This window comes from Hipposideros armiger, unplaced genomic scaffold (assembly GCF_001890085.2).
Source record: "Hipposideros armiger isolate ML-2016 unplaced genomic scaffold, ASM189008v1 scaffold_105, whole genome shotgun sequence".
Lineage (NCBI taxonomy): Eukaryota > Metazoa > Chordata > Mammalia > Chiroptera > Hipposideridae > Hipposideros > Hipposideros armiger.
This window is the reverse complement of record NW_017731455.1, coordinates 233,935-261,594: the sequence shown is the minus strand read 5'-3', so window position 1 is coordinate 261,594 and position 27,660 is coordinate 233,935. Positions and strand designations below refer to the sequence as shown.

The 27,660-nt window shown below is 46.1% G+C and overlaps 1 protein-coding gene across 2 annotated transcripts in view; it reads left to right on the top strand.

Annotated features, from left to right (window-relative positions):
- Nucleotides 1–27,660, top strand: part of XPNPEP1 (X-prolyl aminopeptidase 1) — a 49,697-nt gene that overhangs the window by 5,587 nt on the left and 16,450 nt on the right. For both annotated transcript variants that reach the window (XM_019646670.1, XM_019646671.1), the window contains exons 2-9: nucleotides 1,700–1,788; nucleotides 6,314–6,438; nucleotides 16,953–17,016; nucleotides 18,147–18,251; nucleotides 21,852–21,944; nucleotides 22,263–22,406; nucleotides 24,175–24,270; nucleotides 26,398–26,479. In XM_019646670.1, the coding sequence (XP_019502215.1) occupies nucleotides 1,700–1,788; nucleotides 6,314–6,438; nucleotides 16,953–17,016; nucleotides 18,147–18,251; nucleotides 21,852–21,944; nucleotides 22,263–22,406; nucleotides 24,175–24,270; nucleotides 26,398–26,479 (798 nt within the window). The remainder of the gene's footprint in view (nucleotides 1–1,699; nucleotides 1,789–6,313; nucleotides 6,439–16,952; nucleotides 17,017–18,146; nucleotides 18,252–21,851; nucleotides 21,945–22,262; nucleotides 22,407–24,174; nucleotides 24,271–26,397; nucleotides 26,480–27,660) is intronic.

The following is a 27,660-nucleotide window of genomic DNA, read 5'->3' as shown; positions in this document are numbered from 1 at the left end:
TGAGCTGTTGTTCAGCATCTTAGCTGTGGAGGGCAGTGTCACTGGCCCTCATATGTGGGATCCGAACCGGGGCCCTCTAGCATCCCAAGCGAGTTCTTAACCATCGCGCCACTCGGCCGGCCCGGTGTCTTACTTTTTAATGAAAGAATATATGGTTCCCCCAGTCAAGAACTTCTCATTCTGTCCAATGAAATTAAAATAATAGCCATCTGAGAGCAGGCTGGAGTGACTGGTAAAAATGTCAGGTGTTTTGGTCTGGCTGTGGGGTGGACTGAGCTAATGTGGACCCGTTTCCCTCTACTAACACATAAAAATGTGGTAAAATTATAACAAAATAACTTTCAGTTCACAGCTGAGTAAAATCTAAAACCCTTTCTATAGCCTATAACAGGTTCCTTGTTGCCCCTCTGAGCTTGTCTCCTAATCTCCCAATACACACAACCATACCACACTGGCCTCCTTGCTTTCTTTCTGGTGTATCAGGCATACTTCTGCCTTAGGGCCTTTGTACTTGCTGTTCTTCTTTTCTGGAATGTTCTTCCCCTAGATATCCGCATGGCTTGATCCCTCACTTTTTTTTAAGTTTCTGCTAAAATGTCATCTGTTAGCAAAGAGGCCTTGCCTGGCAACCCCATATCACATAACCTTTTCCCTGCCCTGCTTTCTTACTGTTTTTCATAGAACACGTACCCGCTACCTGACATACTGCATTCTTGTTTTGTGTCTGTTGCCTTTCCACTTTTATCCTTTTCTCCCTGTACTCTCCCTCCGTGCCGCCCCCATGTAAACCTCTTTACAGATGTCTTTTCTGTGCATTGTTGTGTCTAGAATAGGCCTGGATTATAGAAGATTCTCAATAAATATTTGTTGACTAATGGTCTTAAAAGAAAAAGAAATCCTCAGGTGCCAGAAATTTAGTGGAACCTGAGGCTTGAATTTAGGGGAACTTAGCTGGTAAGCTGAGTCTTGGGGAGGTTATCTATTGGATGCCATCAGCCTTTGTACCAGGGGTCCAGGGTGTCAAACTGTGCACATATGGGGGCAGGAGACTTGTGTGCAAATCTCTTAGCTAAGAAGTTAAAAATGAAAATTAATCTCAGAAGCGAGCAACAGTGACAGTAGTGCCTTGTACAACCCAGGGCACATCTCAGTCTCGTAGAGAAAGTAGCCTCCACTGAAGATGAGCTCTTACTCAACGGTTACAAAGCACTGAATGCCCCAGCAAGAGGGAACCAGCAGACCCAGCAAACCTGAGGATTACTATCCCCAAACCTACTGGAAACTCTGACACGAATTATAAAATAAAGGTCCCAGATTATTCAAGCTAAGAGGGAATAGAAATCATAGCGAAAGAATAGGACACCATGAAGAAAGAAGAGGCAAATAAAAAAGAAAAAGTCCCAAATAGAACTTGTACATGTGACAAATATAGTCATGGCAGATAAACCTTTCTATACTAGTTAAACAAGAGAGTAGACTTAGCTAAAGAGAATTCATGAACTAGAGGCTAGGCCTGAGAAGGTTTACCTGCTAATGTTTTACCTGCAGGTTTTAACTGAGGCTTTTATTCATTTCGTCACTGATTCTGGGGTAAGAGTGAAGGGAAATTTGCTAAGTCAAGTTGATATCCTCTCTGACCAAGCCTTGCCACGTTTACTCCGGTCAAAGTCTGCAATATCCTGTTCTTCCTCTTCTTTAGGTCGAGTCACCGGGATTTCCAGCTGAAGAATTTAAGAATAATTGAACCTAACGAGGTGACATACTCAGGAGACCCAGGTGTGGAAACAGGTAATAATTTTGCCTATTATTAGATGGAATGTCTCAAAAGGATTTTAGGTCCCTCATTTTTCTCCCAAGTGGAAGAAAAGAGAAGGCAAGGGATTAATAATTGATCATGGCTGGGGGTGGGAGGATGTATATGTGGAAATTAAAAACCATTTTGTTCTTTGGCTTCCTGTATAGTTGGTTACTGTTTCTCTATATTTACTAGTTTTTTAGGTAGTCAGAGAATTATAGTTTTTGCGTTTCCCTTTCTGGGGGTGGGGGTGGTGGTGGTGCTGCTGGTGGTGATAGGTTATTATTGAAAAAGTCCTAGTCTTTGTAATCTCTAATAGAATCCTTTATTGTGTGCCTTCAAGTTTATCATACAATTATGAAATGAGAAAAGTGTGTAATATAAGATTGTGCTTTATAAATTGAATGTGCATTTAGAAAAATCTTTTTGGGAAAAATTTCTGGAACCATACTTTCTCCCCAGAACTAGTTAGTTGATGGTATTTTTGAGTTGCCAGAAACCTGAATTCTGAAAAGTGGTGTATTTCTATATTTCTGTCCCATGTATGCCTCTGCTTTTCTATGGACTATTCAGGAGAACCATGATGTTTCCTTTTAGTGGACTTAAAAAGTTGATTGCTTGAAGCACATACGATACCATGACTGATCTCTTTGGAAGATCAGTGCTATAATTGCATACAATTTTAGGCCCTTTAAAAAATATATATAGATGTATGCAACAAGTTTTGGGCCATATCAGGAAGGAGAGGAAGAAAGAATGGGAGAAAGAGGAAGTAAGGATAGGGAAAAAGTGATAGACTCATCAAATTTAGAGTTTGAAGAGAACTTCGCTTTCATTTTATTATATATGAAGAAATAGAGGTTCAGGGAGCTTCAGTTGTCTGAGGTTGCAGATCCCAGCTGGAAACCAGAACGTACTTGTTTTCATGCTGTTTGCCTTAGAAAGCTTTCAGAGAGCCTCTCTTATGTTCCCTAGATAAATATGGTGTAATACAGCAGGGACTTGGGGAATTAGATAGCTAGACCTTGGGTCCCCGTCCCAATGCTCCAGTATTTAACTCTTGTTCCTTTTCCTGTAAAATGGGAATAGTGAAATCTCCCTTGGAGGATTATTGTGAGAATTAACCACCAATGTATCTATAAAGCCCTTTGCCCTCACTCAGGGGCGGGGCAGAGAAACAAACCACCACCTCTAATGCTGTTGACGCTGGATGAGCAGCTTGGCATCTGTGCATGTGTCAAGATGCTGAAATTGGAATAAACCAGTCCCTTCTATTCTTATAACAAGGCGTGTAGGAATCCCAGCTGGTGCTTCAGATCTAGATTCAAATCACATTTCTTGAGTTTCTACAATGTACCAGATGCTGTGCATGGTGCTTTCACACATGTTGTCATGTTAAATTCTTCTAGCCACCTAGTGAGGTAAATAGGGTGTGCTTTTCATGTATTGCCAAGCAGTGAAAAGTCTTGTTTGTGATAAAGGCTGAAGGTTTAGGAACTTGTTTCTAAAAGCAGACCCACATATGCAAGAGACTTTTAAATGAGTCATTCATTTTAAAGCATGATTTAAAACTACCTGGCACTGTATGGGCTAATGTTGCATCATGGCCTAGGTTTGTTGCTCTTGGCTTGCCACTTCCCTGCACACCCTGATTAGCTCTTGGCTGCTCCTGACAGTTCTGAAAAGTAATGGGATGCGGAACGAACAGATGCTATTAAACGGCATCTTCTAAGATCCTAGCTTTCTTTCCCCAAAGGCTCATTACTGTTGATTACAATACATTGAGTCTGAAAAGATCATAGACACAAAGTCGTGATATTCATTCAGCCATCTTTGAGTGAGCATATGTATGTGTTAAGTGCTGGGCTAGATACATGGCTTCAGAGATGAAGGGGACATAGTCCCTGCCTTAAGGAGAAGCAGTATATACACCTGTTGCACCATTTGTCACATTGCTTTTATAGTTAGTTACTTGTGCATTTAACTTGCAGGCACATAACATTTACTATGTGCCAGGCACTGTTTCTAAGTGCTTTATATATAGTAACCCATTTAATCCTCATAAAAATGACCCTGTGAGCGTCACCAGCCATGCCTTTCATTTCCTTCATCTTGAGTGCCTTTTCAACTGCTGCCACCTCAATGGCTGGGTCTTATAATTACACCAGCTTTCCCCCGCCTCAGCAGTAGCTGCTCATCCACTCAGTTACCTTCAAGCCCTGTTGTCCTTGTGGCCACAGCTGTCTCGACCACCTTGCTACTGTGTCCAGCTCCGCTGCCAAGCATGTTCCCTCAGCCATCGCATGTTGCGGTCTTCTCCAGCTCTGCCGCTGCTGCCGCCGTCCCTCACCACATCCTAATTGTTGGTTGTGGTGTTGGGAGTTTTTTCATGGTATCTGATTTATGTGACAAAGAGGTGGCTGTATCTGACCAAGGACAGCAAGCACATGTAAAGAGCATGAGGGGTAGGGAGAAGGAGCAGGAGAAGCGTGAAGAGTGGCGATGGGGGCAGGTGGCATTGTGGGCGGAAGCGTGACAATGCCACTGTCGTAGAGTAAAGCTGATGATATGATGACAGTGAGGGGGCCATCAGGAGGGGGAATGTGATGATGAGGCAGGAGATGGTGATGAAGGTCAGAATGTGGTGGTGAGGAGGCGAGCTGTGGTACCAGGAAGCAGAGGATGTCTTTGGCTGGCTCCATTTTGTTTTGCCTTTGACAGCCTGCAGTTTGTAATTGAGGACTTTTGGGCTTGTCATTGGTCCTGGTGACTTTATCAGTGAGGTTAGTGACTGATAATGTTTGATACACACTACAGTCAGTGCCCTAAACCCTGAATCAGTGCTATCAAAGTCCTTAATCAGAATGTGCCCCAAAAGAAGCCAGATTCTATAAGGAAATTAATGATCTGGAAAGAAGGTATGTTGGCTTCTATCATATATTTGCTTTTTAAAATTCCAGACACCCAAGCTGTACTCCAGACTAATTAAATCACAAGTTTTCCTGATGCAGTCAGGGTAGAAATACTGCTCCAAAGGAAGTCTACATTTTTGCTTGACTCTAAGATTGTTAAGTTGCTCAGAAATATGGTTTGGAAACATGTTTAGTCTCTTCTGAAGCTCCTGAAAGATGTCATAACAAATTTTCAGGTGCTGCCAAGCTTACGAGGTCACAATAGGCTTCATTTTGAACTCAGTGGAGGTGTTGACATATAAACTTAGGTCAGACCAAATACTTCTCCCTCTTTTTCAGATAGGTGAGAAATTATAGGCTCAGTACATCAGATAAAAGGAAAGGATGCCTCTCAAAAGCATTCAGAAGCGGATGTAATGCAAGGAACACGGACAGGTTTGAATTGTGACTAGGACCAGGGACTAGGGACTCTCCGAGTACGTCTGTCCTTTGGGGACTCTTGAGGCAGAGCCTCAAGGCCTGCGACTAAAGCTGCCCTGGCTGCAGATTAGGAATGGAGCACTTGCCCAATGAGCCCCAAGATCAGTATGACACCTAATAGGGACCTCTGTTGGAGGAAACCGTAACGACTGATGTGTGGAAGCCCAAGGTGCTGGTGATCATGAAGGAGAAGCAGCAGATGAAAATGTTAAGAAAAAAGAACCAAAAAAGGATCCACACCTAGCAGGGGACAAGCCACAGTGAGCCAGGATGTCACTCCTCGAAGATAGCCTGTAGCATACTGGCCTCCCTGTAGCTCTCCATTACTTAGCATCGTGCATGAGGTCATTTTTGGTTAAGTAAACATTTTTTGTTTGTTTAAAAAATGGGTTGGCAAAATCCAGAACACTGAAATGCCAAGTGCTGATGAGAATGTGGGGCGACAGGAGTGTTCACTGATTAACGGTGGGAGTGCAAGAAGGTACAGCTTGGTTGGAAGGCAGCTTGACAGTTTCTTACAAAACTGAATATACTTTTCCCATACGATACATACGTAGCATATGATACGTGCTCCTTGGTATTTACCCAAGAGAGTTGAAAACTTATGTCCACACAAAAGCCTGCAGGTGGATGTGTATGGCAGCTTTATTCAAAATGGCCAAAATGTGGATTCAACCAAGATGTCCTTTAGTACGTGAATGGATAAATAAGCTGTGGTATATCCAGACAATGGATTATTATTCAGCCCTGAAAAAGAAATGAGCTATCGAGCCATAAAAAGACATGGAAGAACCTTAAATGCATATTGTTAAGTGAAAGAAGCCTACCTGAAAAGGCTGTATACTGCACGATTCCAACTATATGACTTTCTAGAAAAGGTAAAACTGCGGAGAAAGTAAAAAGATTTGTTACCAGGGGTTAGGAGAGAGAGGGATGAATAGACTGAGCAGAGAGTTTCTGGCAGCTTTAATTTTTGTCTGGTGGTGGGGTGGTCAGTTTGGAGATGCATCTGGGAGTGGGGTGAACATGGCTGGTGCTTCTCTAGGGCTCCCTTTGAGTTGTTATTAGCAATCATTGAGTTGCATGGGGCATGCTGGTTTTGGAACAAACTCTCCTGTTGTTGCAGACGTCAGCATGCCTCCAAAGGTCACTTCAGAGCTGCTTCGGCAGCTGAGACAAGCCATGAGGAACTTGGAGTATGTGACCGAGCCGATCCAGGCCTACATCGTCCCGTCGGGAGACGCCCACCAGGTACTGAGCAGCGCAGGCCGATGAGGGAACGCATCAGCTTCTCCTCTTGTTTTATGTTTTCCTCCAGATCTAATGTGTTTATTGGATTCTAGTTGTCAGCCCACACCTAACCATATCCTTCATGGCTTGGCACAGGGACCTGTGTTTATTAGGGTTCCACTGATGTCCTGTTGATTTGATTCTGGTTTCCATGTTTCCAGTGAATACAGCTAGCTTTCAATCAGTTATGGAAGAATTAGTGGGCAAATGGAGGGGCAGAAGTCTGGACCTTTCTGTTGCTGACACACTTTACCACATCCCCTCTGTCATACCTTGTTCCTAGTGGAATTGTCTGTCCTTCCTCCCTTCTCCCTGTCAGACTGTCCCATCCTCTGGCATGGCCGGAAGAGCAGCCAGAAAGTCGTTATTGATCTCCACTCTACCAGGTGGTAGGGATGATTCTGAATATCACCCCTCCTCCCCCTTTAATGAAAGCAACTCAGTAAATACTTAAAAGTGCCCTTTGTCTCTGAGAAAAGTAGTGACTTAAATATGGGAGATTTGGGTTTGATGAGCTGGAGACCTCATGTTATGGGGCTGAAAGGCAGAAGGGTGAAGGAATTCTAGGATCTAGTCTTAGGTCATTGACTCAGCAAGTGTTTGCATGCCTTTCTGTGGTCCTGGTACTGTAGGGTTACAAAGATGAATTTAAGGCTGCATTCCTGCTCTCGCTGTGCTTACGGGTTAGTAGAGAGATGAGACAATATATTAATACAAAGTGCTGTTCTTCCATAGAGTCATTTATGCATATATTTTTTATAGTCTTTGCAAGGCACTGCCTTAGGTATGATACCTGACACAAAGGTAAGAATGATCCTGGTCTCAAGAAGCATACAGTTGAGTAATGGAGTTAAGATATGCATACACACCTGTAATGCAAGGTGGACGGTGGTTCCTGTGGCTGGAGCACATTATGTAGTAGTTGGTTTGGGGTCTTAAGTCCCTGTGTCAGTTAGGGTTCTCCAGAGAGAGTCAATAAGATGTATAGATATTTGTATATATAAAAACTTACTGTGAGTTTGTTGGCTCACACATCAGCTTCCCGGGCTCTCAGATCTTCAGGTGTGGACTGGAACTGCACCAGTTTTTCCTGGTTCTCCAGTTTGCAGATGGCACCAATGGTGTAAGTTCCTATCTGAGCTGAAGACTTGAGAACCAGGACTGCTGATGTCCAGAGGCGGGAGAAGGTAGATGTTTCAACTTAAACAGGAGAGCAGATTGGCCCTTCCTCCACACTCTTGTTCTATTCAGATCCTCAGTGGATTGGATGCTGCCCATGTGCATTGATTGGTGAGGGCAATCGTTATCCGGTCTGCTGATTTCAGATGTTAATCTCTTCCACATCAGTGTCACAGATACACCAGAAATAATGTTTTACCAGCTAGCTTTCTGGGAACCCCTTAGCCCAGGCAAGTTGACACACAAAATTAACCATCACAGCCCACTAGCACACACTTGTCTGAAATTGGGTCTTTCCTCTGAAAGGAGTTTCACAGGCTTTCATGGAGCCCCAGTCAAAGTCGCCTGATAGTTCTGCTTTATTTATGAACCTTAACCTCCAGGGAGGCCTCATTGTATGGATAGATTTTCCCTGTGAATCATACTTGAATTAAAAGTTGAAGGTTTCTGGAGAAGGGTGTGTTAGAAGCTTTGTCGTGTAGGTATTTCAGTTTTGTTTTTCCTGGAGTTAGGATACAGTCTATATGTTCACTAGTAGGGGATATTCTTGTAGTCAAGCCAAGTTTATCTTAATAATGTTGGTCCTGGGTGCTGTTCCCGAGCCAACTTTTTTTGTCATCATACAGCTGGTTTGGGTCCAATACCCTTACTGATTTTTAAAAATGCTCTTTGATAGTAAATGGGGGCCTAATATACACCCAGAGCAATTCCTTGTTAAACGTTGGGAATGGCAGTGCTGCTGGCTAAACCACAGGTGACATTCCAGGCTTTCCCTCAGTGCTTTGTCTCCTAATGATCCTGGAGTATTGGAATTGGATGGTCCCTGCCTAGATCAGGAAACTGAGGCTCTAATTCTAGAAAAATGTGTTTTCCAGCTGTATCCTGAAAACACAAAAAGTTAACCTGCTCTTTATTAGCTGTCACTCTTATCGCAGAAATCACTGTTTTGTTTATGCTTCATAGACTTACATTCTTGTACTCCTGCTGCCCCTCCTCCCTTCCCCTTCCCCTGCCATTTTTCTTTTATAATCTTTACCTGTCATTTCTCCTGCTGTAGCTTAGCCCTGCACGGTGGGAGAAGTTGTGCTGTGTTTGTTTGGGGCATGCATGCTTCCTGACTGCCTGCTCAGGGCTAAGTACTGGGGCAAATGCAGAGGGCCGGTGGTTAGCATACATGGGCTCTGGAGACTGTCCGGGTTCACATGCCAGGTTTGCCACCAACCGGCCACTTCACTTTAGGCAAGTTACTTCAGATTCCTAAGTGTCAGTGAAACTCTTTGGGCCTCAGTTTCCCCACCTGTACGAAGGGGTTAATGACCCATCGACTTCATAGGACTGTTGCCAGGATTAAATGAGTTAATAGGTGTAAATGCTTCAAGCATGTCTGTCACCTCATAAGTCTTATTATATTAGCTGCTGCTGTTGTTATTATTACTGTTTTGAGATGGATGAGGGAAAAGGCCCCATTAAAGAGATTAAAGAGTAGATCAGCCAGGGTAAAAAATGCTAACACAAAATGTTAGGAAAGGACTAGATTGGCACTGTTGAGTAGAAATATGTGGGGCACTTAACAATCCATATTGTGATAACGCACACATGTAATTTTAAATATTCTCATAGCTATATTAAAAAAATTAAAAAGAAACAGTAAAATTAATTTTTTAATTTAATTTAATTTTATTATTAGTTTCAGGTGTAGAAAACAACATAATGATTAGACATTTATCCCCTTACAAAGTGATAACCCCATCGTCTACTACCCCTCTGACATTGTACACAGCTGTTACAGTACCATTGACTCTATTCCTATGCTGTGCTTTGCATCCTGTGACTACACACACACACACACACACACACACACACACACACATATTTAATTATAGTTGACATTCAATATTATTTTATATTAGTTTCAGGTGTATAGCACAGTGAAATTAATTTTAATAAATATTTTATTTACCCCATTATGTCAAAAATATTGTCATTTCAACACAATAATATAAAAATTATTAATGAGATAGTTTATATTCCTTTTTCTTATACTAAATCTTTAAATTCAGTGTGTATTTTACATTTACAAAACATCTTGGGCCAGCTGAGTGGCTCAGTTGGTTAAGAGTGCGAGTTCTGAGCAACAGGGTTCCCAGTTCGATTCCCACATGGGTCAGTGAGTTGCACCCGAGCTGAGCTGCTGTTGAGCTGCCAATAGGTGGCAGGATGGCTCTGGTGAGAGCATATGCTCCTAACAACAAGGTTGCCAGTTCGACTCCCGCTTGAGATGGTGGCTACGCCCACCTGCGACTAAGATTGAACATGGCACCTTGAGCTGAGCAGCTGCAAGCTGGCTATGGGTTGCTGGATGGTGACTGGACTTGGCGCTGAGCTAGTGCGCCCTCCACAACTAAGATTGAAGGACAACAACTTGGCTGTTCCCCTTCCCCAATTCCCAAATAAAAAAATGAAACAAAACATCTTAATTTGAAAGTAAAATGTTCGTTGGAAATACATGATCTGTATTTAGATTTCATAAAATTTACAGTTGAAAAAGTAGACTTACATACCCAAGTTGTTCTAAACATACTTAAAAGAGTTTTCTAATAACTGTATCTTGAGCATCAGTTTTAAAATTTACACTTAATTAAAAGGAAATAAAATTAGACATTCAGTTTCTCAGTCCCATTAGTGATACTTCATGTGCCCAATGGCCACATGTTGCTGGCGTCCATTGTAATGGACAGCACAGGTTTAGATAAAGTGTGGACTGAATTCAGAGGTGAGAGGGAATACGTTAAGCTGGCAGGATCAAGGAAGGCTTCATGGAGGAAGTGTATTCAAATTGCAGTGTGAACAGGTAGAAGTTAGATGCTTGGAGATAGAGGTACGAGCAAATCCATGGAAATGGGAGAACATGAATAATGATAATCTTGAAGAAGAAAGAAAAATAGGGGCCTGGTCAAGATCATTCATGAGACACCCATTTCATGGGTGGTCTTGGCCGCCAGAGTCAGGACTTTAGGTTTCTGTTAGTAGTAACCCACTGAGGGTCTTTTTTTTTTTTAAAGATTTTTTTTATTGGGGAATTAGGGGGATGGGAACAGCGCTGGGGAATTGGGGGAAGGGGAACAGACAAGTTGCTGTCATTTTGGTCTTCATTCTAGTTGTGGAGGACGTTGCTTCACTGGCCCAAGTTGGCACCATCATTGCGCTCTTCCCGGGCGAGGCAGATCAGTCGCTGGATAGCTGCTCACTGCGGTTGCTGGCCGCTCACGCTGGCTGCTGTCTACACACGGTAGCCCATGGCAACCCACTGCCACAGGGACTGCAGCCTATGCCGTCACCGGCGACTCGCAGCAGCTCAGCTCCAAGTTGAGCTGTTGTTCAGCATCTTAGCTGTAGAGGGCAGTGTCACTGGCCCTCATATGTGGGATCTGAACCGGGGCCTTCTGGCGTCCCAAGCCAATTCTTAACCATTGCGCCACCTGGCCGGCCCCGCTGAGGGTCTTTGAACACGAGAGTGACATGATCAATAAGAGTGAGCAGTGTTTAGTATGGAGTGGAGAGGGGACACAGTGGGAATTGAGAAACCTGTTAGGAGGCCATTGTAGGATCCCAGAGTTCGGGTACAGAGGGCTTGGACTTGGGTGCTGGCTTTAGGAACAGAGAAGAGGGGAAAGGTTCAGAGGGGAAGCCGCAGAACAGGTTGAGTGTGGACCTTGCAGGCAGATGGCAGAGGACATTGGGAGGTTTGGAACTCGAAAGTGTTTGTGGTGCCATCTACAGAAAGAAAGGAGAAGTCCTGAGTCTGTCCCTTGCTTCGGTTCCTGCAGAGAGGTGGGGCCTAGCTGGGGTGACTGTTAAGTGGGACTCTGGGTCCTTGCCAGGACTTTGAGGACCAGGAGGAAGGATTGCTTTGTGTGTGACGCGCCACAGCAGCCTCCTCAGTAATAGAGAGGCTGCTGTTCTTTGTGGCTCTGGTTCCTAATTGTTTCATTTTAGGCTAGAGTCAGGGCTGATGGAATTTCTCCTATGGGTGGGGACGGGAGAGTGTTGGAGAATGAAGGGGAATCTTGAATTCTGTCCTTTGTGTATTTTCCAGAATACAAATACAGACACCTACACACTGTTCTGTGTTAGAGAGAAAACGCACCCCAAGTGGATAATTACGCAAGGACTTGGCACTTCAAGGGCCTGCTTGCTGTCCTCTGCAACTCTAAGTTGTTGTTTTTTGTGTTTGGTTTTTTTTTTTTTTTGTAAACTCTGAACAAGGATTGTGGTATTAATGAATTTGGGCCTAGGGGCACTTTTATGGTGAGGAATTGTCCATTCTCTCTGGTAGTCTGGATGTTTTCATGTACCATGTAAGCCAGACATTGGGATTGGTGGGCACCACTGGCCCCAAACCAGGAGAATCATTGGTTGGGGCCAGACCTGCACCTCTTAGAAATCTGACTTCTTCATCCTGCCATCTGTAAGGTCCCATATTCCCCTTTTGGGATTGGCTTAGTCAAAGGGTCATGTTCTGTCAGGAGTGACTCTGCCAACTGAGCTTTTGGCTGTGTTCGTGGTTCCTCCTTCTGGAAGACATGAATCAGATTTTCCTAAACTCTTTGGATCCTACTCCCATTCCTCCTGGAGTCGGCTTCCTGTTTTGTTTTGTATTTCTTAAACAGACTCTCTTGGGGTGGGGGTAGTGGTTTTTATCCCAGAGTGATTTTATCCACTCTGTTAAGTAGAGTGATGCTAGCTGTGGTTACATGTCTCAAAGTTTCAGTGGCCTGGTACTGTGCAGCCTTATTTCATGTTCATATAGCACTCCAGAGTGGGTGTTCCTGGTTGGTGGGTGACTTTCTTCTATTAGGAAGAAAAGTGATTCAGGAATCCAGGCTCTTTCCATCCTATGAAGCCACCATTCCAGCTGGCAGAAGGAGAAGGGGTATGGAGAGGGCACACCCATTTTTGCCTGCCCTGACCAAGACATCACTTCCCACCCACATTTCGTTGGTAAGAACTAGTCATGTGGCCCCCACTTAGATGTGAGGGAGCTTGGGAAAGCACGTCCAGGGTGGGAAGCCACTTTCCAGTGACTTTACCCTAAGGAAAGGGCGTGCATCTTTGGTCAGCTATTCGTTTTCCCACATACCTTGACTTGGTTTCATTTAAAAGAGAAGAAAATGCCAAAGACTGTAAGTTACTTCAGTATTAGGAACAGGCCGCCCTTACGCTATTCATAATCTCGCCTCTGGGACTTCCTGGGGACAGATAGCCGTTTACTTATTTGGTTTCATTTTTGTTAAGAACCTAGTCTGTCTGAGGCACTGTGCCATACTCATGGCCTATGAGGGTGAATGGTCAGGTGGGAGGAAGATGTCAGCCCCGACCGGGCCTAATAACTTGAGTTATGCTTTTCTCACCACTCTGCTATCAGCCTTGCTTGCCCTGTTCCATCTGCTTGTGGCCATGTTGACTGCTTTTCTTAAAAACCCAGTTCCGGTCATGTCACCACTCCCTCTTGAACTTTGGTCTCTCTCTAGAACTTGCAAGATAAAGTTCATGCCTCTTAGTGTGATGTGTGAGGACCTTGACCGCTGTCTTCAGCCTACCCTTCCAGGAATCTCTGCTGCCATTCCCTTGAGCTTTCTGCCCCAGCAGTCAGGCTAATTAGCTGTCTCTCCCCACACAGACCTACTCCTTCTGGGCCTTCTCGCGTCTTTCCCCCTCCCTGGATGGCTTTCTGCTTCTCTTCGCCTGTCCACAGTGGCCCAGGTCACACCTCAGCTCTGCCTGATGTATTAAAGGCAGATCTGAGCGTCCCTGAAACTATAGCAAATGCCATGTTGCCATGTTGCATATTCAGCAGAGTTTATGTGGCTGTTTATTAGGGCTAATACATCATGGATATCTGTCTAATTTTGCCGCTGGAAAAATCAGAAGCTTAGCATATGCTAATTGCTTTATGTCACACCTCAACCCTCCAAGGCAGGCATTTTTATCATCCCTGTTTTACAGATGAAGAAGTTAAGCCCAACGCTTACTCAGCTACTAAGCGGGGGAGCCAGGCTTGCACATAGATGTGAGTCCTGGGGGTAGGCGACGTCTCTTATATGGTTGATGAAGGTAGAGGTAAGTGCAGGGCAGGCCATGTGTTTCTTGTCTCCTTGGCATTTAGAATCCAGGTGTGCAGACCCGATGCACACAGTCTCTGTACAGAGTAAAAGAGGTGGTTTGGCAGTGTGGCAAGGGCATGGGCTTTTGAGAGTCAGATCTGAGCTCAGATCTCAGCCCTGCCACTCAGAACAGTGGTTCCTTAGAGAAATGTCATTTAGTTCTCTGAACTTTGTTTTTCGTCTGTAAATGGCGAGGATGATGCCTTCCAGAGCTGCTGTTGGGGTTAGAATTACAGGAAAAGAATATAGTTATTGGCAACTAGTAGGTATTTAGTGAATCTTAGCCAATATTATTTGTGATTACTCAAGGCAGGGCATGAAAAAATGCCATTGTGGGTGGCCCTGTAAAATTCAGAGATGTGGGATATTTCTGAAAGCTGGATGGGTCAGAAAGCTTTGTGGAAGTCTGTATTTGGGCTGGATTTTGAGAGATGGCTGAGGCTCTTTTTTTTTTCTTCCTATAGTTTACAGATGTGTTTCATTTGGCTGTGTATTATTTACATTGTTTGAATGAGATGCCAACATTTAAAAATTATTTGATTTCTCCTGAACTCACATATGCTCATCTTCTCCCGAAACACTGAAGGTGGGCAGTATGTGGCCTGCATTCCAGCACCACAGGAATCGGCTGAGCAGGAGCTGCTCTCTCCAGAAAAAATGCCCCCTTGTCCTCCTTTACTCGTTAGGTTTACCTTCCTGTACCCTAAGGCATTTGAGTTTGAAACCCCAGTTATAGCCTCTTGTGGTCTTTTCCCTATTGGATCAAGTTTTAGTTTCCTATTGCTGCTGTAACAAATTACCATAAACTCAGTGGCTTAAAACAACACAAATTTATTATCTTATTGTTCTGTAGATCTGGAGTCTATAGTGGGTCAGCATTTTGAAAAGCTCACTCTGAGGCGTGTGAAGAGAGGATTGTAGGGGCAGTGGTCCAGGTAGAGATGAGGGAGGCTTGGACTTGAGTACTGATATGAGAGCTGGAGAGAAATGGATGGTTTGGGAGAAAAAGCCAACAGCTGTGTTTCTGTGCTGTGTTCCTTGCCGGCTACGGCGTTGGCTTCTTTAGACCTATTGCTGCTCTCAAGGGAGAATGTTCCTGGGCTTTGCCAGCCTCAGGGCTGGGGGAAGAGTAAAAGGCCCGGGCCCAGTGCTTGTCTGGCCTCTGCTTAGCCTGTTGGTGTGGAGGTGACAGCTTTGGTAAGCCATGTCTTTCTGGCATGTTGGCCACTTAGGTCATGTCTAGACGTCCTTGCCCCAGGCCTTATCCTGATCCCAGACAAACATGTCCACCTGCTGCCAGCCTCACTTCCCTTTGGAGAAATTTTCCTTTTACCTTTGCTGATGAGCACCTCTGGGTAAATGCCTGGGGCTGCCCAGTCCCTGCTCTCAGTCTTGCCCGGATAGGGGTGGGGCGTCCAGCTGGGCTAAGATCCACAGTACCTTCCCTGGCCGCCCTTTGACCTGTGTCCTCGCTCTGTGTCACAGGTGTGGAGAGCGCCCTCTCTGTGTTGTCCCCATTGTGCACTGTAGTGTTTAGCACAAGAGTTATTTTTGTTAGCTTAGTTCTCCCAGCCTCTTAGATACTTTTTCACCACCATCCAGAAAGAAGAAATCAATATCTGTCCCACTGCATACGTGTAGCAGTCAGGTTCCTGGTGAGCTGTTTTAAACATTAACTCATGTTCCTCACAACAGTCCTAGGAGAAGGGTGGGACCCCGGGTGGGACCCCTTCCTCCACCCATTCATTGTTGCCTTTTTTTAGTCTCGCACCAATGTTTACTGGGTTAATAAACAAATGAATATTCTACAGTTCATAATGTTGGCAGCCATTTCTTTCTGTGCCCTTAGTGCTATCTATTAAATATCCCTTCACATTTTGGGGACCAAACGTGTGCCTGCTGTTGGCCTTTAGCAATCTGAATGACTGTTTTAGAAATGAGGAACTGAGGCTGAGAGAGGCGATGAGACTCATTGCAGAGCACGTCGCTGGGCCCCTAGAGGGCAGGGTTGGCTCGCTGTGATTCTCCCTGCTGGCCCTTCTAGCATCTCTATGGGGAGTGGTCTTGTAGCTGCTTAAGGATGTGATTGTCGCTGCCATGGTGAAAGGGGTAGCTCTCACCCACGTAGCAGGAGTGGGCCACGTTTGCCTTTAGCCACCAGATCCTGAGCCTACTATTGACCTGGTAGTGGGCAAGTTACTTACAGAGTCTGTCTTTGAACCTCTGTTTTCTCATTTGCTATTGGTCTTATCCTGGAGAGCTGTTAGGAGGATGAGATAATGTGTCACATGGGGACAGCATGGCAGATATAGGGCTTCCAGGAGCTGACTGCCCAGGTTCAAATCCTGCCTCTGCTATTTACTAGCTGTGTGACTTTGGACAAGTTCTTTAACTCTCTGTGCCTCACTGGCTGTTACCAGACTTTACATACTGTGGCCTCATACCCTCTGCCCAGGAATGAGAACTTCTTACGTTCTTCAGCCCCTAACTCCCTTCCATTAAGAGGCAAGGGGATTCTCATCTGGGAAGGACTGGATTTGGATATGACATTTTATTTTGCTAAAGTCACCTGGGTTGGAGGAAGCGTTTCCTCTGTTTCCCTAAAAGGAAGGGACAGGGTCTGCGTGGGAGTGATTGGTGACACTGCTTTGGAGGGGGACACAAACAGGAAGTTCGGAAACAAGCTGAAACTTACCGAGATTTAAGTGAGAGAATTATTGGCACTTAAAACAGAAATTCATCCTTACTTTTCAGAAAAATAACAGATGCCTAAATGTCAGTGGTAAGGAAGGGTGAAGGCTACTGGTGTGTTTTGGAGTAAGATCTCAGTGAGGAAAAAAAGCAGTTTTGACCAGTTTCTCTTGACTTGCTTTGTTCTCCAGATGAGGAAATAGAGGCTAAAGGGAACAGCTCTTCTAGCCTTTAATTAATTAGGGTCTTCTTCAGTGTGCACTAAATTCTTTCTTTTTTACTGTTCAGCTTGCCTTTTCAGCTAGATTGTCCTTCCCTTAAAGGCAGGTGCCAAGGATTTGCCAGCCTTTGTCATCCCTGCTGGGCCTAGCATAGGGCTGAGCAGTGGGTTCCAGCGTGTGACTGACGGAGGTCCCATGCATTGTCCCTTTTGTTTTCCAGAGTGAGTACATTGCTCCGTGTGACTGTCGGCGGGCCTTCGTCTCTGGGTTCGATGGCTCTGCGGGTGAGTCGCTAAATTCTCTCTGTTCTTTCTGTACTTTTGTTCACCTCCCAAAAATAACTGGAATGAGTTTTAGCCTGTGATATAGAATCAAAAAGAAAATGCAAACCAGACATTCCGCATTGAGCCCCTGCAGAAAGGTGTGAGCTCCCAGCGTCCTTCAGCTCCCTAAAGTCACCTTTTCTCTATGCTTTTGCTTTCAAAGTTTTAATTAAAAAATGTTTTTGAGCTTTCTGTTGATTATAACATAAATACAGAAAATCATATCAATTATACTCGTGCAGCTAGTGCTCCAAATAAGTAATGGGATGCTAATCTCCCAGCACCTCCACCTTAGCTTACTGGTCCTGCTTAATTCTCCGAGTGCTTGGCTGTTAGTTTCTGGGTTATCACTCTCTGCTTAAATAACAAAGGTTAATGTTGAACTACATTGGTGCCCTGCCCTAACTGCTCTAAAACTGTTGTGCCCTTGAGTTTCCGGGCGGGTTACCCCCTTCAGACTCATATCCCTTCAGCTAGCTATACAGAATTGGTGAGAGCGCCTCTCTCCTTGGAGTTAGCCCACTGCTTCCTTTGATGGAAGTGCTTGTGCTGCTTGGCACGTAGGATTGGTTTTGGCAGAGACCCCTGTGGAATGCCCTGAGTTCTGCCAGACCTGTGGGAACCGAGGGCAGGTGTAGGTGGGAGGCATAAACTGCCACTGAGTCATCACGAGCACTCACAGGGTCCACCGGGGTTTCCGGTAGAGCAGATCACTGACCACTGCACAGGAACCGTTTCTGCCTGTCTAGTTGAATGAGGCCATTTTGGCCCTAGGTCCACAGTCCTCTATTCTACTGGCCTGGACTCATGCTGCACAGGTTGGGTCCTTCATGCGCAGAGACCAGCACCCACACAGCCGGGGCTGCCTCGGGACCGTTTCCACAGAGCCTGGCCCACAGCTACTGCTCAGAGGCGTTGTCTCCTCTTGCCTGCAGGTTCCCTTGGCATCAAAGGCCCGATCAGAGTGGTGCTGGGTGGCTGGGCCTCACAGGAGCTCGTGCTTTTCACTGTGCTTGCCCATCTGCTGTCATTTTGCGCAGCTTCTGGGTGGTTGTCAGAAACCTTTCTCATGTTTTGCTCCCTCGCTCCAGGCACAGCCATCGTCACAGAAGAGCATGCAGCCATGTGGACCGACGGGCGCTACTTTCTTCAGGCTGCCAAGCAGATGGACAGCAACTGGACGCTCATGAAGATGGGTGTGTAGAGGCATGGCCATTCCCAGCCTTAGTTAGCCAGCTTTGCGAAGGGACCCTAGAGCTCCTCAGGGCTTCTAATATTAACCCTATTTAGAATCTAAAGTGTTTTCATCTGCTCAGGCTGCCATAACAAATATCATAGACTGAATGGCTTAAACAACAGAAAATTATTTTCTCAGTTCTGGAGGCCGGAATCTGAGGTCAGTACCATCTTGATCAGGTTCTGGTGAGGGCTCTCTTTTGGGCTTGCAGACGGCCGTCTTCTCACTGTGTCTTCCCATGGCTAGATCTCTGGCTCCTCATCTTCTTTTTAAAAAAAATTTTTTTTTTTTTATTGAGTTGAGGGAGAGGAACAATGCTGGGGAATCAGGTGGAGGGGAATAGACAAGTTGCTGTCCTTTTGTTCTTCAGTCTAGTTGTGGAGGACGTTGCTTCACTGGCCCATGTTGGTATTATCATTGTGCTCTTCCCGGGTGAGGCAGATTGGTTGCCGGCCTCTGGACGGCCGCTCACAGAGGCTCTTGGCAGCTCACACCGGCTGCCGGCCGCTCACACTGGCTGCCAGCCACTCACGGTAGCTTATGGCAGCCTCACTGCAGCAGGGGTGCAGCCTATGCCGTCGCCGGCGACTCATGGCAGCCCAGCTCCAGGTCGAGCTGTCGTTCACCATCTTAGCTGTAGAGGGCAGTGTCACTGGTCCTCATGTGGGATCCGAACTGGGGCCCTGATGCTCAGAGCTGGCGTCCTACGCCAGCTCTTAACCAACGCGCCACTCGGCCGGCCCCTCCTCTTCTTATAAGGCCACCAATCCTATCAGGTTACAACACCACTCTTATGACTTCATTAAACTTTAATTACCTCCTAAAACTCCTGGGACCAAGTACAGTCACGCTGAGGGATAGAGCTTCTGCATATGAATTTGGAGGGCATACAGTCCAGTTCATGGCACAAGGAAAACTAGAAGAGTAACATCATTATATAGACATACCATTCAGTTTTGGAAGGTCCTGGTTCAGGATGCTTATTTTAGTGAGGGGAAACTGAGGGCCAGAGAGGACTGTTGTTTGCTGCACATCACACACCTTGCCATGCATTTGACTCGTGCACTGCAGGCCTTTCCACTGCTCTTCACTTCCCCATGCCAGAGTAGGATAAAAGTAAGGGGCTGTTGGCAGCAGAGGCTAGGAAGCCCTCCCCCTGAGGACCTGACTCGCTCTGGCAGCTCAGCTTTGGAGAAGAGCACAGGGCAGGAGCATGGGTCTGGAACTTTCTTGGGCAAGAAACTTACTCCACTTTTAGTGCTTTAGTTTCTTCACCTGTAAATGGGGATAATAATAGTAAGTACCACATAAAATGTTGAGAATTAAAGAAATATGGAAAGCGTAGAGCTCAGTGTTTATTGAATGGTGTGTGTGTGTGTGTGTGTGTGTGTGTGTGTGTACATTCTGGTTTTTCATTTCATTTTGTGCTGTGTGTATTTTTCCTTGTCATTAAAATAGTCTTTAGGAACATGGTTTTAGTGGTTGTACAAAGGCCTATTTCTCCTGAATTTTGAACTTGAAGAGTAGAAGGTGAGGGGAAAGGGGCTACTAGGGCTGAGTGAGGAAGAGAAGATGAGGCAAATAACTGATATTTCTTATTTGTTGTAGGAAGAAATGAGGAAAGCAGGTTGTCACCAGACTCACAGTTCAGGGAACAGAGGCTGTTGACACTGAGTTGAGTTGAGTTGAGTTGACACCAAGACCCAAGCAGCTAGTCTACTGAGGTGTGTGTGTGTGTGTGCACGCGTGTGCGTGTGCGTGCCTGCGTGCATGTGCACGTGTGTGTGCATGTCACACTCTCCATCTACATATATGTATGTTGTATCTTAGGGAGGCCTTAGGAGTATTTTTGTCCTGGCAATGGATTTATTGCCAAAGTTATTCTCTCTCTCTCTCTCTCTCTCTCTCTCTCTCACACACACACACACACACACACACACACACACACGGGGCTGTGGGGTTCTAGGCCTATACTCGTACACTTTTTAATTGCATACCTCTGTGAATGGCTCCTGTACACTTAATATATATATATATGTTTATTTGTTTATATGTTATATATATGTGCTAGTGTCTGTCTATTTCAGATAGGAGCAAAGATTAATTATTTTTTTAGAAAAAATAAATACAAATAGAAATTTTGGTATTTTGTGTTTGTACCCCAGTGGATCACTGAGTGTACCCCTGAGGTGTCATCTCTCTTTGGGGCCCAGACCTCCAGGTCTGTTAGCAGTTGGGGGTCAGAACCAGAGGAGCGGTGCTGTCTGCCTGTTCCTTCCAGCAGGTGTGTGGCGGCCCCGAGGAATGAGTCCCTGTCCCTTCCGAGCCCCTCTCGAATTCCTTCCCTGAGGCTGCTCTCCCCCAAGCCCACCTCTCTTGAGGCGTCTCCTGTGTCGGGAGATCCTGGTGGGTTTGGCTGGTGAGCGACTCATCCCTGGGGCTTTGCCAAATATCTGTCTGCCAGGAGATGACGTGACTTCATCCTGTGAAAGTTATACTACGGGCATAAAAAACTTTGTTAATAAGTGGCTTGCTTAGTGGCTTGAAAAAAAATAGGAAAGAATCAAATAGCAAAAGAACAACTCAGTGCCAGCTTCTAGGCAGTGTTTTAGGACTGAGGTCCGTGAGCTCATTTCCTTATAAACCTTTGAACTTCCCTACTGTGGTGATGTGGTTGTCAGTGCTCAGGAGAGAAAATAGTTAAGGTGAGGACTGATTTAGAGTACGTGAACTTTCACTGGATGCATATATTTTACCAAGATGTTAATTGTTTAGCAAAAATCAGATTTTTGCTAAAAAGGTACTCGTATACATCCCAAACATAGAAGATACTGGCTTGGATTAAAGACAAACTGGAATATCAAAAATACCTTTCTGGTGTCCTATGACTAGCCTCGTAGAAACGGGGAGGGCTGTTTGTGCTTGGGAGTTGGGAAGCTCAAGGCCCCATGTTAAAGAATATGATGGCAGTTCCTGTGTGTCCCTCTTGTGGTATCTGGAAAGGTTTTTTTTGCTGCTGAGACTTGTGCTCAGCCCTTCAGTCAGGCCTGGTTGTGGGGTGGGGGTCTGTTCTCTGCACTGTTGCCCTGTAGGGGAGGGGAGGACACTGTCCACGTGTCTCCCTTACCTGGTGTGGGATTAAGGGAAGCTCCCAGCTCCTAGCCTTCACCATATCACCAAGCTCTCATCAAGGGACCAGGCGTGGGAAAGTGACCGAAGGAAGATGAGACAGTCTTCGCAGTGACACTATGTAACTATGTGGCAGTGGTTCTCAGGGTGCCATTTTTACCAGGGGTCTAATGAAAAACTAATGAAAATTCTCCTTTTTTCTTTTCTCACCCTTATCTTAGGGTTGGGATTCCTTATATACCATCTTGTATTTCTCACAGCCTTCCAGGATTAAGGGAGGGTCAGATTTTCCAAATCCTGCCAGTCCACCTAAAGAAGGTGCTTAATAATGACCCAGCTATCATGATATTGGCGAATTGCATCCTTCTGGGTAGGACAGTGATCTTGGGCCCAGTGGGGACTGTTTCTTAATCACTTCTTCCCTCCATAGGTCTGAAGGATACACCGACTCAGGAAGACTGGCTGGTGAGTGTACTTCCTGAAGGATCCAAGGTTGGTGTGGACCCGCTGATCATCCCTACAGGTGAGTGTGCTGGGCCCTTCCAGCTTGGGTGAGGAAGTGGGTTCCAGGGGTCTCTCCATCCTCCTTGCTTGTTGTGGGTTGTGGAACATTTGGGGGCTCAGCAGGACTTGATGTCACAATAAAGGCCAAGGCGAGGAGATGAACTCTGGCACAGAGGCAGGGGAAAGCCACTGGAGGTGAAGATTCCTCTGACGGTGTCTCTTCCTGCATAGCCAGTGCAGGGCCACCGAAGGAGCGCCTTTCAGAAGGCTCCAGGCTCAGAACCTTGCAGCCTTATGGGCGTTCAGTCATGGCTGGGCCACGGGCGTTTCTCTTCAGATTACTGGAAGAAGATGGCCAAGGTTCTGAGAAGCGCCGGCCACCACCTCGTTCCTGTCAAGGAGAACCTTGTGGACAAGATTTGGACAGACCGCCCTGAGCGCCCGTGCAAACCCCTGCTTACGCTGGGCCTGGATTACACAGGTCAGAGCCGAGGCTGTGCCCAGCAGGGCCTTCAGCCATCGGGGCCCCTCCACCTGCTGCCGTTGTCTCCATAACGGTCCTCTGAGTCAAAGTCAGGCTTGAGCTGATGGGAGGACTTTGCCCCACCGGCACAGTGGGGCATTTGATGTAAGTGGTAGCTTTATTTATTTTCACTGTTGCCACCTACTTGCCACTTACTTTGGCAGAATTTACTCTTACAGAGCTCTTCTGGGAAGACCTTGGGTGCTGCTAGGTTGGCTTTTTTACCACTCAGTTGCTAAACCACCCCTGTCAGGTGTCTGATATTGGAAACAGAGCCGAGTGGTTCCTAGGTGCCATTTCCTTTTCTTCTGCCAGCGTTTGTAGGCTTACCCTCCCAGGCACCCAGGCCTCTTGTACCTTCTGCTTTAGAGGCCTTGGGGGGTGAGTGGGTTTCTTTGGCCTGTGTGACAGTGGTGGGTGAGGAACAAGTCCTGTGAACAGTTTGTGGGAGATGAAAGTGTGGATTTATGGGACAGCGAGGGGTGCAGAGGGAAAGGCTGGGAGGTGGGGCTGCAGAGAGGGAGCCCTGCTGTAGAAACAGGAGAGGTGGATGGGGGATGTCTGGAATGTAGGCAGATTGCCCAGAGGGGTCCTGGGAAGAAAGCATTACAGCCCAGACTCTCCGCCAAGTTTTAAATAGCATTCCTGAGCTGAGCTTCAAAGCAGCGTTTGGTTGTGGGGGCAGCCCCCAGCTTGCTTTCCTTGTGACACCCTCACCAGAGGGTATCGCAGAGTGTGGGGGGTGGGTCCAGTGAGTGGCCCAGGGTCAGCTAAACATTTTCTATCGGCGTGTTTTGAATTTTTTTCAAACTGAAGCAGAGGCTCTGACCCATTGCTTGTAGGAGAGGGGAGAACAAATGTTGCTGGTAAGATTTATGTTCAGCAAACATTTGAGTGCCCACTATGTGCAGGACATGGCTAGGTGCTGGGTGAATAGGACAGATGCCTACGCTGTTCACTGGTGGCTGTGACCTGAGTTACATACTGTTCCATGGTGGGCGGTGTGGTGTGGTGATGGACTGAGCTCCACTAGAGCCACAATTTCATCCTGGGGAGCAGAAGGAGGCCCTGGCTGTGTCTGATAAGGCAAGTGATTTGGAAATGGTAGTCACAGTGAGTGAGACCCCAGGGAATTCCTGGGGCTTAGCATGAAAGGCGAGTAAAGTGCTGGGTGATAGTCCCCTGCCCTCTAAGACTGGAGGAGTTCTGTCTTTAGGGTAGTGTGATCTCAGTGCGCCCTGCTGTTGCATCAGTGTTTATAGTGTAGTGTAACTGTTGCTGCTTTAATTGCCTGTCTTCCCTTCTATTGGGTTGCTGGAAAAGTCATGACGTATTTTTTCCTGTTTTTCATTGCAAAAACGCGTCATGACTTTTCCGACAACCCAATAGATTGTAAGCTCTGTGAGGGCAGAGATTGGGTATTGCTCAGAGATGTCACTGCAGTGACCAGCACAGTGCCTGGCACATGCTTTGCTAGGGAAATCTAGATTCTTCAGCGACATTTGTGGGATGAACAAATGAATCAGTTTTGCTGGTGAGGTAGTCAGGGCTCTTGACACTCAACTAGCTTGGACAGAGTCATCCCTCTTGTGTAGGGCTTGGTTCCAGGCCTCCTGTCTGCTCAAGCAATACGTTCCCTAGTATGTGGTTCCAGTGAAGAAAGTTTGGGACCCAGGTAGGTCCCTGAGATTAGGGCTGGAGTTGCAAGTATGTTTGGTTTTTATAGGCATCTCCTGGAAGGACAAGGTTGCAGACCTTCGGGTGAAAATGGCTGAGAGGAACGTTGTGTGGTTTGTGGTCACCGCCCTGGATGAGATCGCGTGTGAGTACACTGCTTTCACTGTTTTTTGGACTCGTTACCGAATCTCTCCTTTGGTTCTCTGGGAATCTGTGTGTTCATGCCATTCAGCTTTTGAGTGGCCAGGGAATATGCACAGACTGTGCCACCAAATGGTTATAGGATCTGCCAAGGAGGAGGAGGATGGAGGGAGAGCTATAGGGAGTGGGGGAGAGGAATGTAGCCTGAGTAGTACAGTCAGGGCCTGATGTTAAATCTGTGGTGATGTCCACCTCTGGCCAGTCTCTTCAGGACTGGGATGTCCCTGTGGAAGGACATTTCCTCCAAATGTTTGATGGCTGTGAGCATTCACGTGTCTCTATAGATGTAGAAGTGGCATTGCAGGAGATTTTTTGTTTCTTTATATACTTTTCCTATGGTTCCCCAAATTCTTCACAGTGAGAATGTTCTAGAAGTATTCCTACCTCAGGAAACTTAGGAACTGAAAGTTCTTCACCAAGCCTTTTGATACAATAGCAGTTTCTCAAATTTTTAGATCTTAAACCATTCTCATGCAATTATTCAGTACCTACTGTTATCTTCTAGAATCTGAAGGAATCTGGTTGAACTTTCCTGTCTTGTCTGCTATTTTCTGACTTGATTTGACCCAGGGTAACTTAGAAGAGGCACTGCCTTATCTGTTTATATTCTCACTGGAGAAAGAGACACTACTACACAGTGTCTTAGCTCTCCAAACCCCAGCCCCCAGACATGGTCAAGTGTATCAGAGATTTACACCCCTAATTAACGTAATAACCTCAACATCAGAGAAAATAACATAGAAAGCAAATGTCTCCTCTTGATTACTAAAAAAACCGCATTCCTGTTGTAGAAAACCTGGAAACTGCAGAAGAAGTAGAAAGAAAAAAGTCACTTAGAACCCTGTTACCCAGAAATAATTACTGTTAATATTCTGTGCATATATACTTTTGTAGCTTGATTTTTTTCCAGTGTATCAGCAGTAGACTCTAAGCATATAAGCATGATTTTTAATGACTATTAGATATCCCATCATATGGTCATACCATAATTTACTTAACCATTCCTCTAAGGATGACCTTTGGTCATTTCCAATTTTCCCACTATTTTATTATAATGCTTCCATCAAAATCTTGGTACATCAAAGTTGGTGTCTTAGTTTTTGATAATTTTCTTCCTGTCTTGGGTTGGCTTTTAGGGTGGTATTCTGGGTTACAGGATATGTGCGTGGTTGGGCTTTGACCTATTATGCTATTTTTGTGCCAGAAAGGTTACACAGTGTTAGGTGAACGCGCCCATTGTGCCACACCCTTGCCGGCCCCATTATGATGTTTTTTTTTTAAAGTGCTTGTTTAGTCTGCTAGGTTAAAAATGTTGCCTCATTGTTTTACTTTGAGAAGCCATCATTTGAAAACAGGCTGTCCTTTTTACACCAAGCTCTCTTAGTACTGTGATCCTCAGGAGAGAAAGCATCGGGCACATGCAAGCCCCCGGGGCCAGAGCTGAGCTCTCTGCTGGCCCCTCTGGTTTCTCAACCAGGCAGTCGCCTCACCAAATCCCGGCACTGGCTGTAGGGCCTCCTGGACCCAGCCATAGCGGCACAGCTGACCCTTGGGTGGGCCTCTCTGACTCACTGCTTTTGTTCCTCTGCTGGGAAGCTCCACCTCCACAGGGCTCACTGACCCTTCTTTAGAGGGAGGGCCTCTTTTGGCTCCCCTCCTGGGTGGGTCTCCGTTTTTCTACCCTAGGTCATTTGCCTCAGAAGGGAGACAGTACTTGGCTCCCTCTCCTGTATTTGGGAGTGCCAGAGCCTTTTCTGCGGCAAGGCCAGCCCTGGCAGGTCACCACCAGGTGGACCATTTCAACTCTTTGTTTGGAGGCATTGCTCCTGTTTTCTTACTAATCACTCCTCCATTCCCTTCTCCTCGGGACAGTGAGGTGGTGGGGTAAGAAACAGTTCTGGTGCCATCACTTGGCGGACATGAGCAACTGCAGCTCGGAGGTGGAACCAGGAAGTAATGGCTCCCTGCCTTTCTGAACCCTTCCACAGCTCGCCGTTCCCTTCCCTACAAGCCACCCCTTAAAACCTCAAGTCAGGCAGTCTGGGACCCTTTTTTTTTTTTTTTTTTTTAGGGCTGTTCAATCTCCGAGGATCAGATGTGGAGCACAACCCGGTATTTTTCTCCTACGCCATCATAGGACTAGAGACCATCATGTGAGTGTTTGTCCCACCCCTGCAGGTCCTTCCCCACAGCTCCTCGGAGCCCCAGGACCCCGTTTCTGGTCCGGGCCCACTGGTCACTGTCTGACATTCCGCTGATCTGCTGCTTTCCTCCTGCTCTTCCCTTCCTGCCTCTTTTTCCCTCTCCCTTTTTGTCTTCCTTAACAGGAGGCATTTATGTATGTCCTGCCTCTACCCTCATGATGTGCAGTCTATGAAAGTCTGTATAGTACAGTGAGATAAAAGAATACGTAGGTGAGGACATGAGAACAAAAGCGGGTGAGGTTAGTTCATAAAATTCCTGCTGCAAAGTCTTGTTTAGGCCACATATTTGATCCCAAGTTTTCTAGCAGCCGGTGAAAAGGGTGTATAGGCTCAGAAACAAGTTACACAATCCAAGATCCACAATGCAAATAAACCCAGTCATTATGAAGGTCAGAAATGACACAGGAATGCCCCAAGTCACACATTGTCCAAGCATCAGCTTGTCTTTTAAAGTTTCTTGTGGCCTTCCCGCCATTGCTCTTCTATTTGGATGGCTTTTGCTTTCAGACAACATTTATTGAGTGCCTGTTATGTGCTATGGTCTCTATTGGTTGCTGGGATGAATGAGACAGACGGGCCCTGGTTAGAGTTGGGGAGATGAATGTCTCCTTGGGGATTCAGGCACACAAGTGGGGATTAACTTGTCAGTAGGGTGGCTATGAGTGTTACAGTAGGGGTTTGACCTAGACTTGGGGGTCAGAGGAGACTCTTGGGGAAAGCAGTATTGATGTAGAGATTAAGGGTACATATGAGTTGGCTAGGTAGATAGGGCAAGGGGAATGGTGATCAAAGCATAGGGAACAGCATTTCAGAGGCTCTGAGCGGGAGAGACCATGGTGCTTGTGGAGGACCTGGAGTGGGTCAGTGACTGGCACAGAGCTTGTGAGGCCAGGAGGTGAGCAGAGGCCACCTAAAGGGAGGCCTTGTGCGCCAAGTTCAGGAGCTTGGGCTCTTATCCTGAGGATACTTGGGAGCTACTGAATGAGTCTTTCCCAGGGAACCACAGATTCAGGCTTGTAGATCATGAACAATATTATGGCTGTGAAAAACAGGATGGTTAGGGAAGGCTAGAGGCAGGGAGACCAGACAGGAGGCTGTGGCACTAATCCAGCTGAGAGATGGCAGTGACC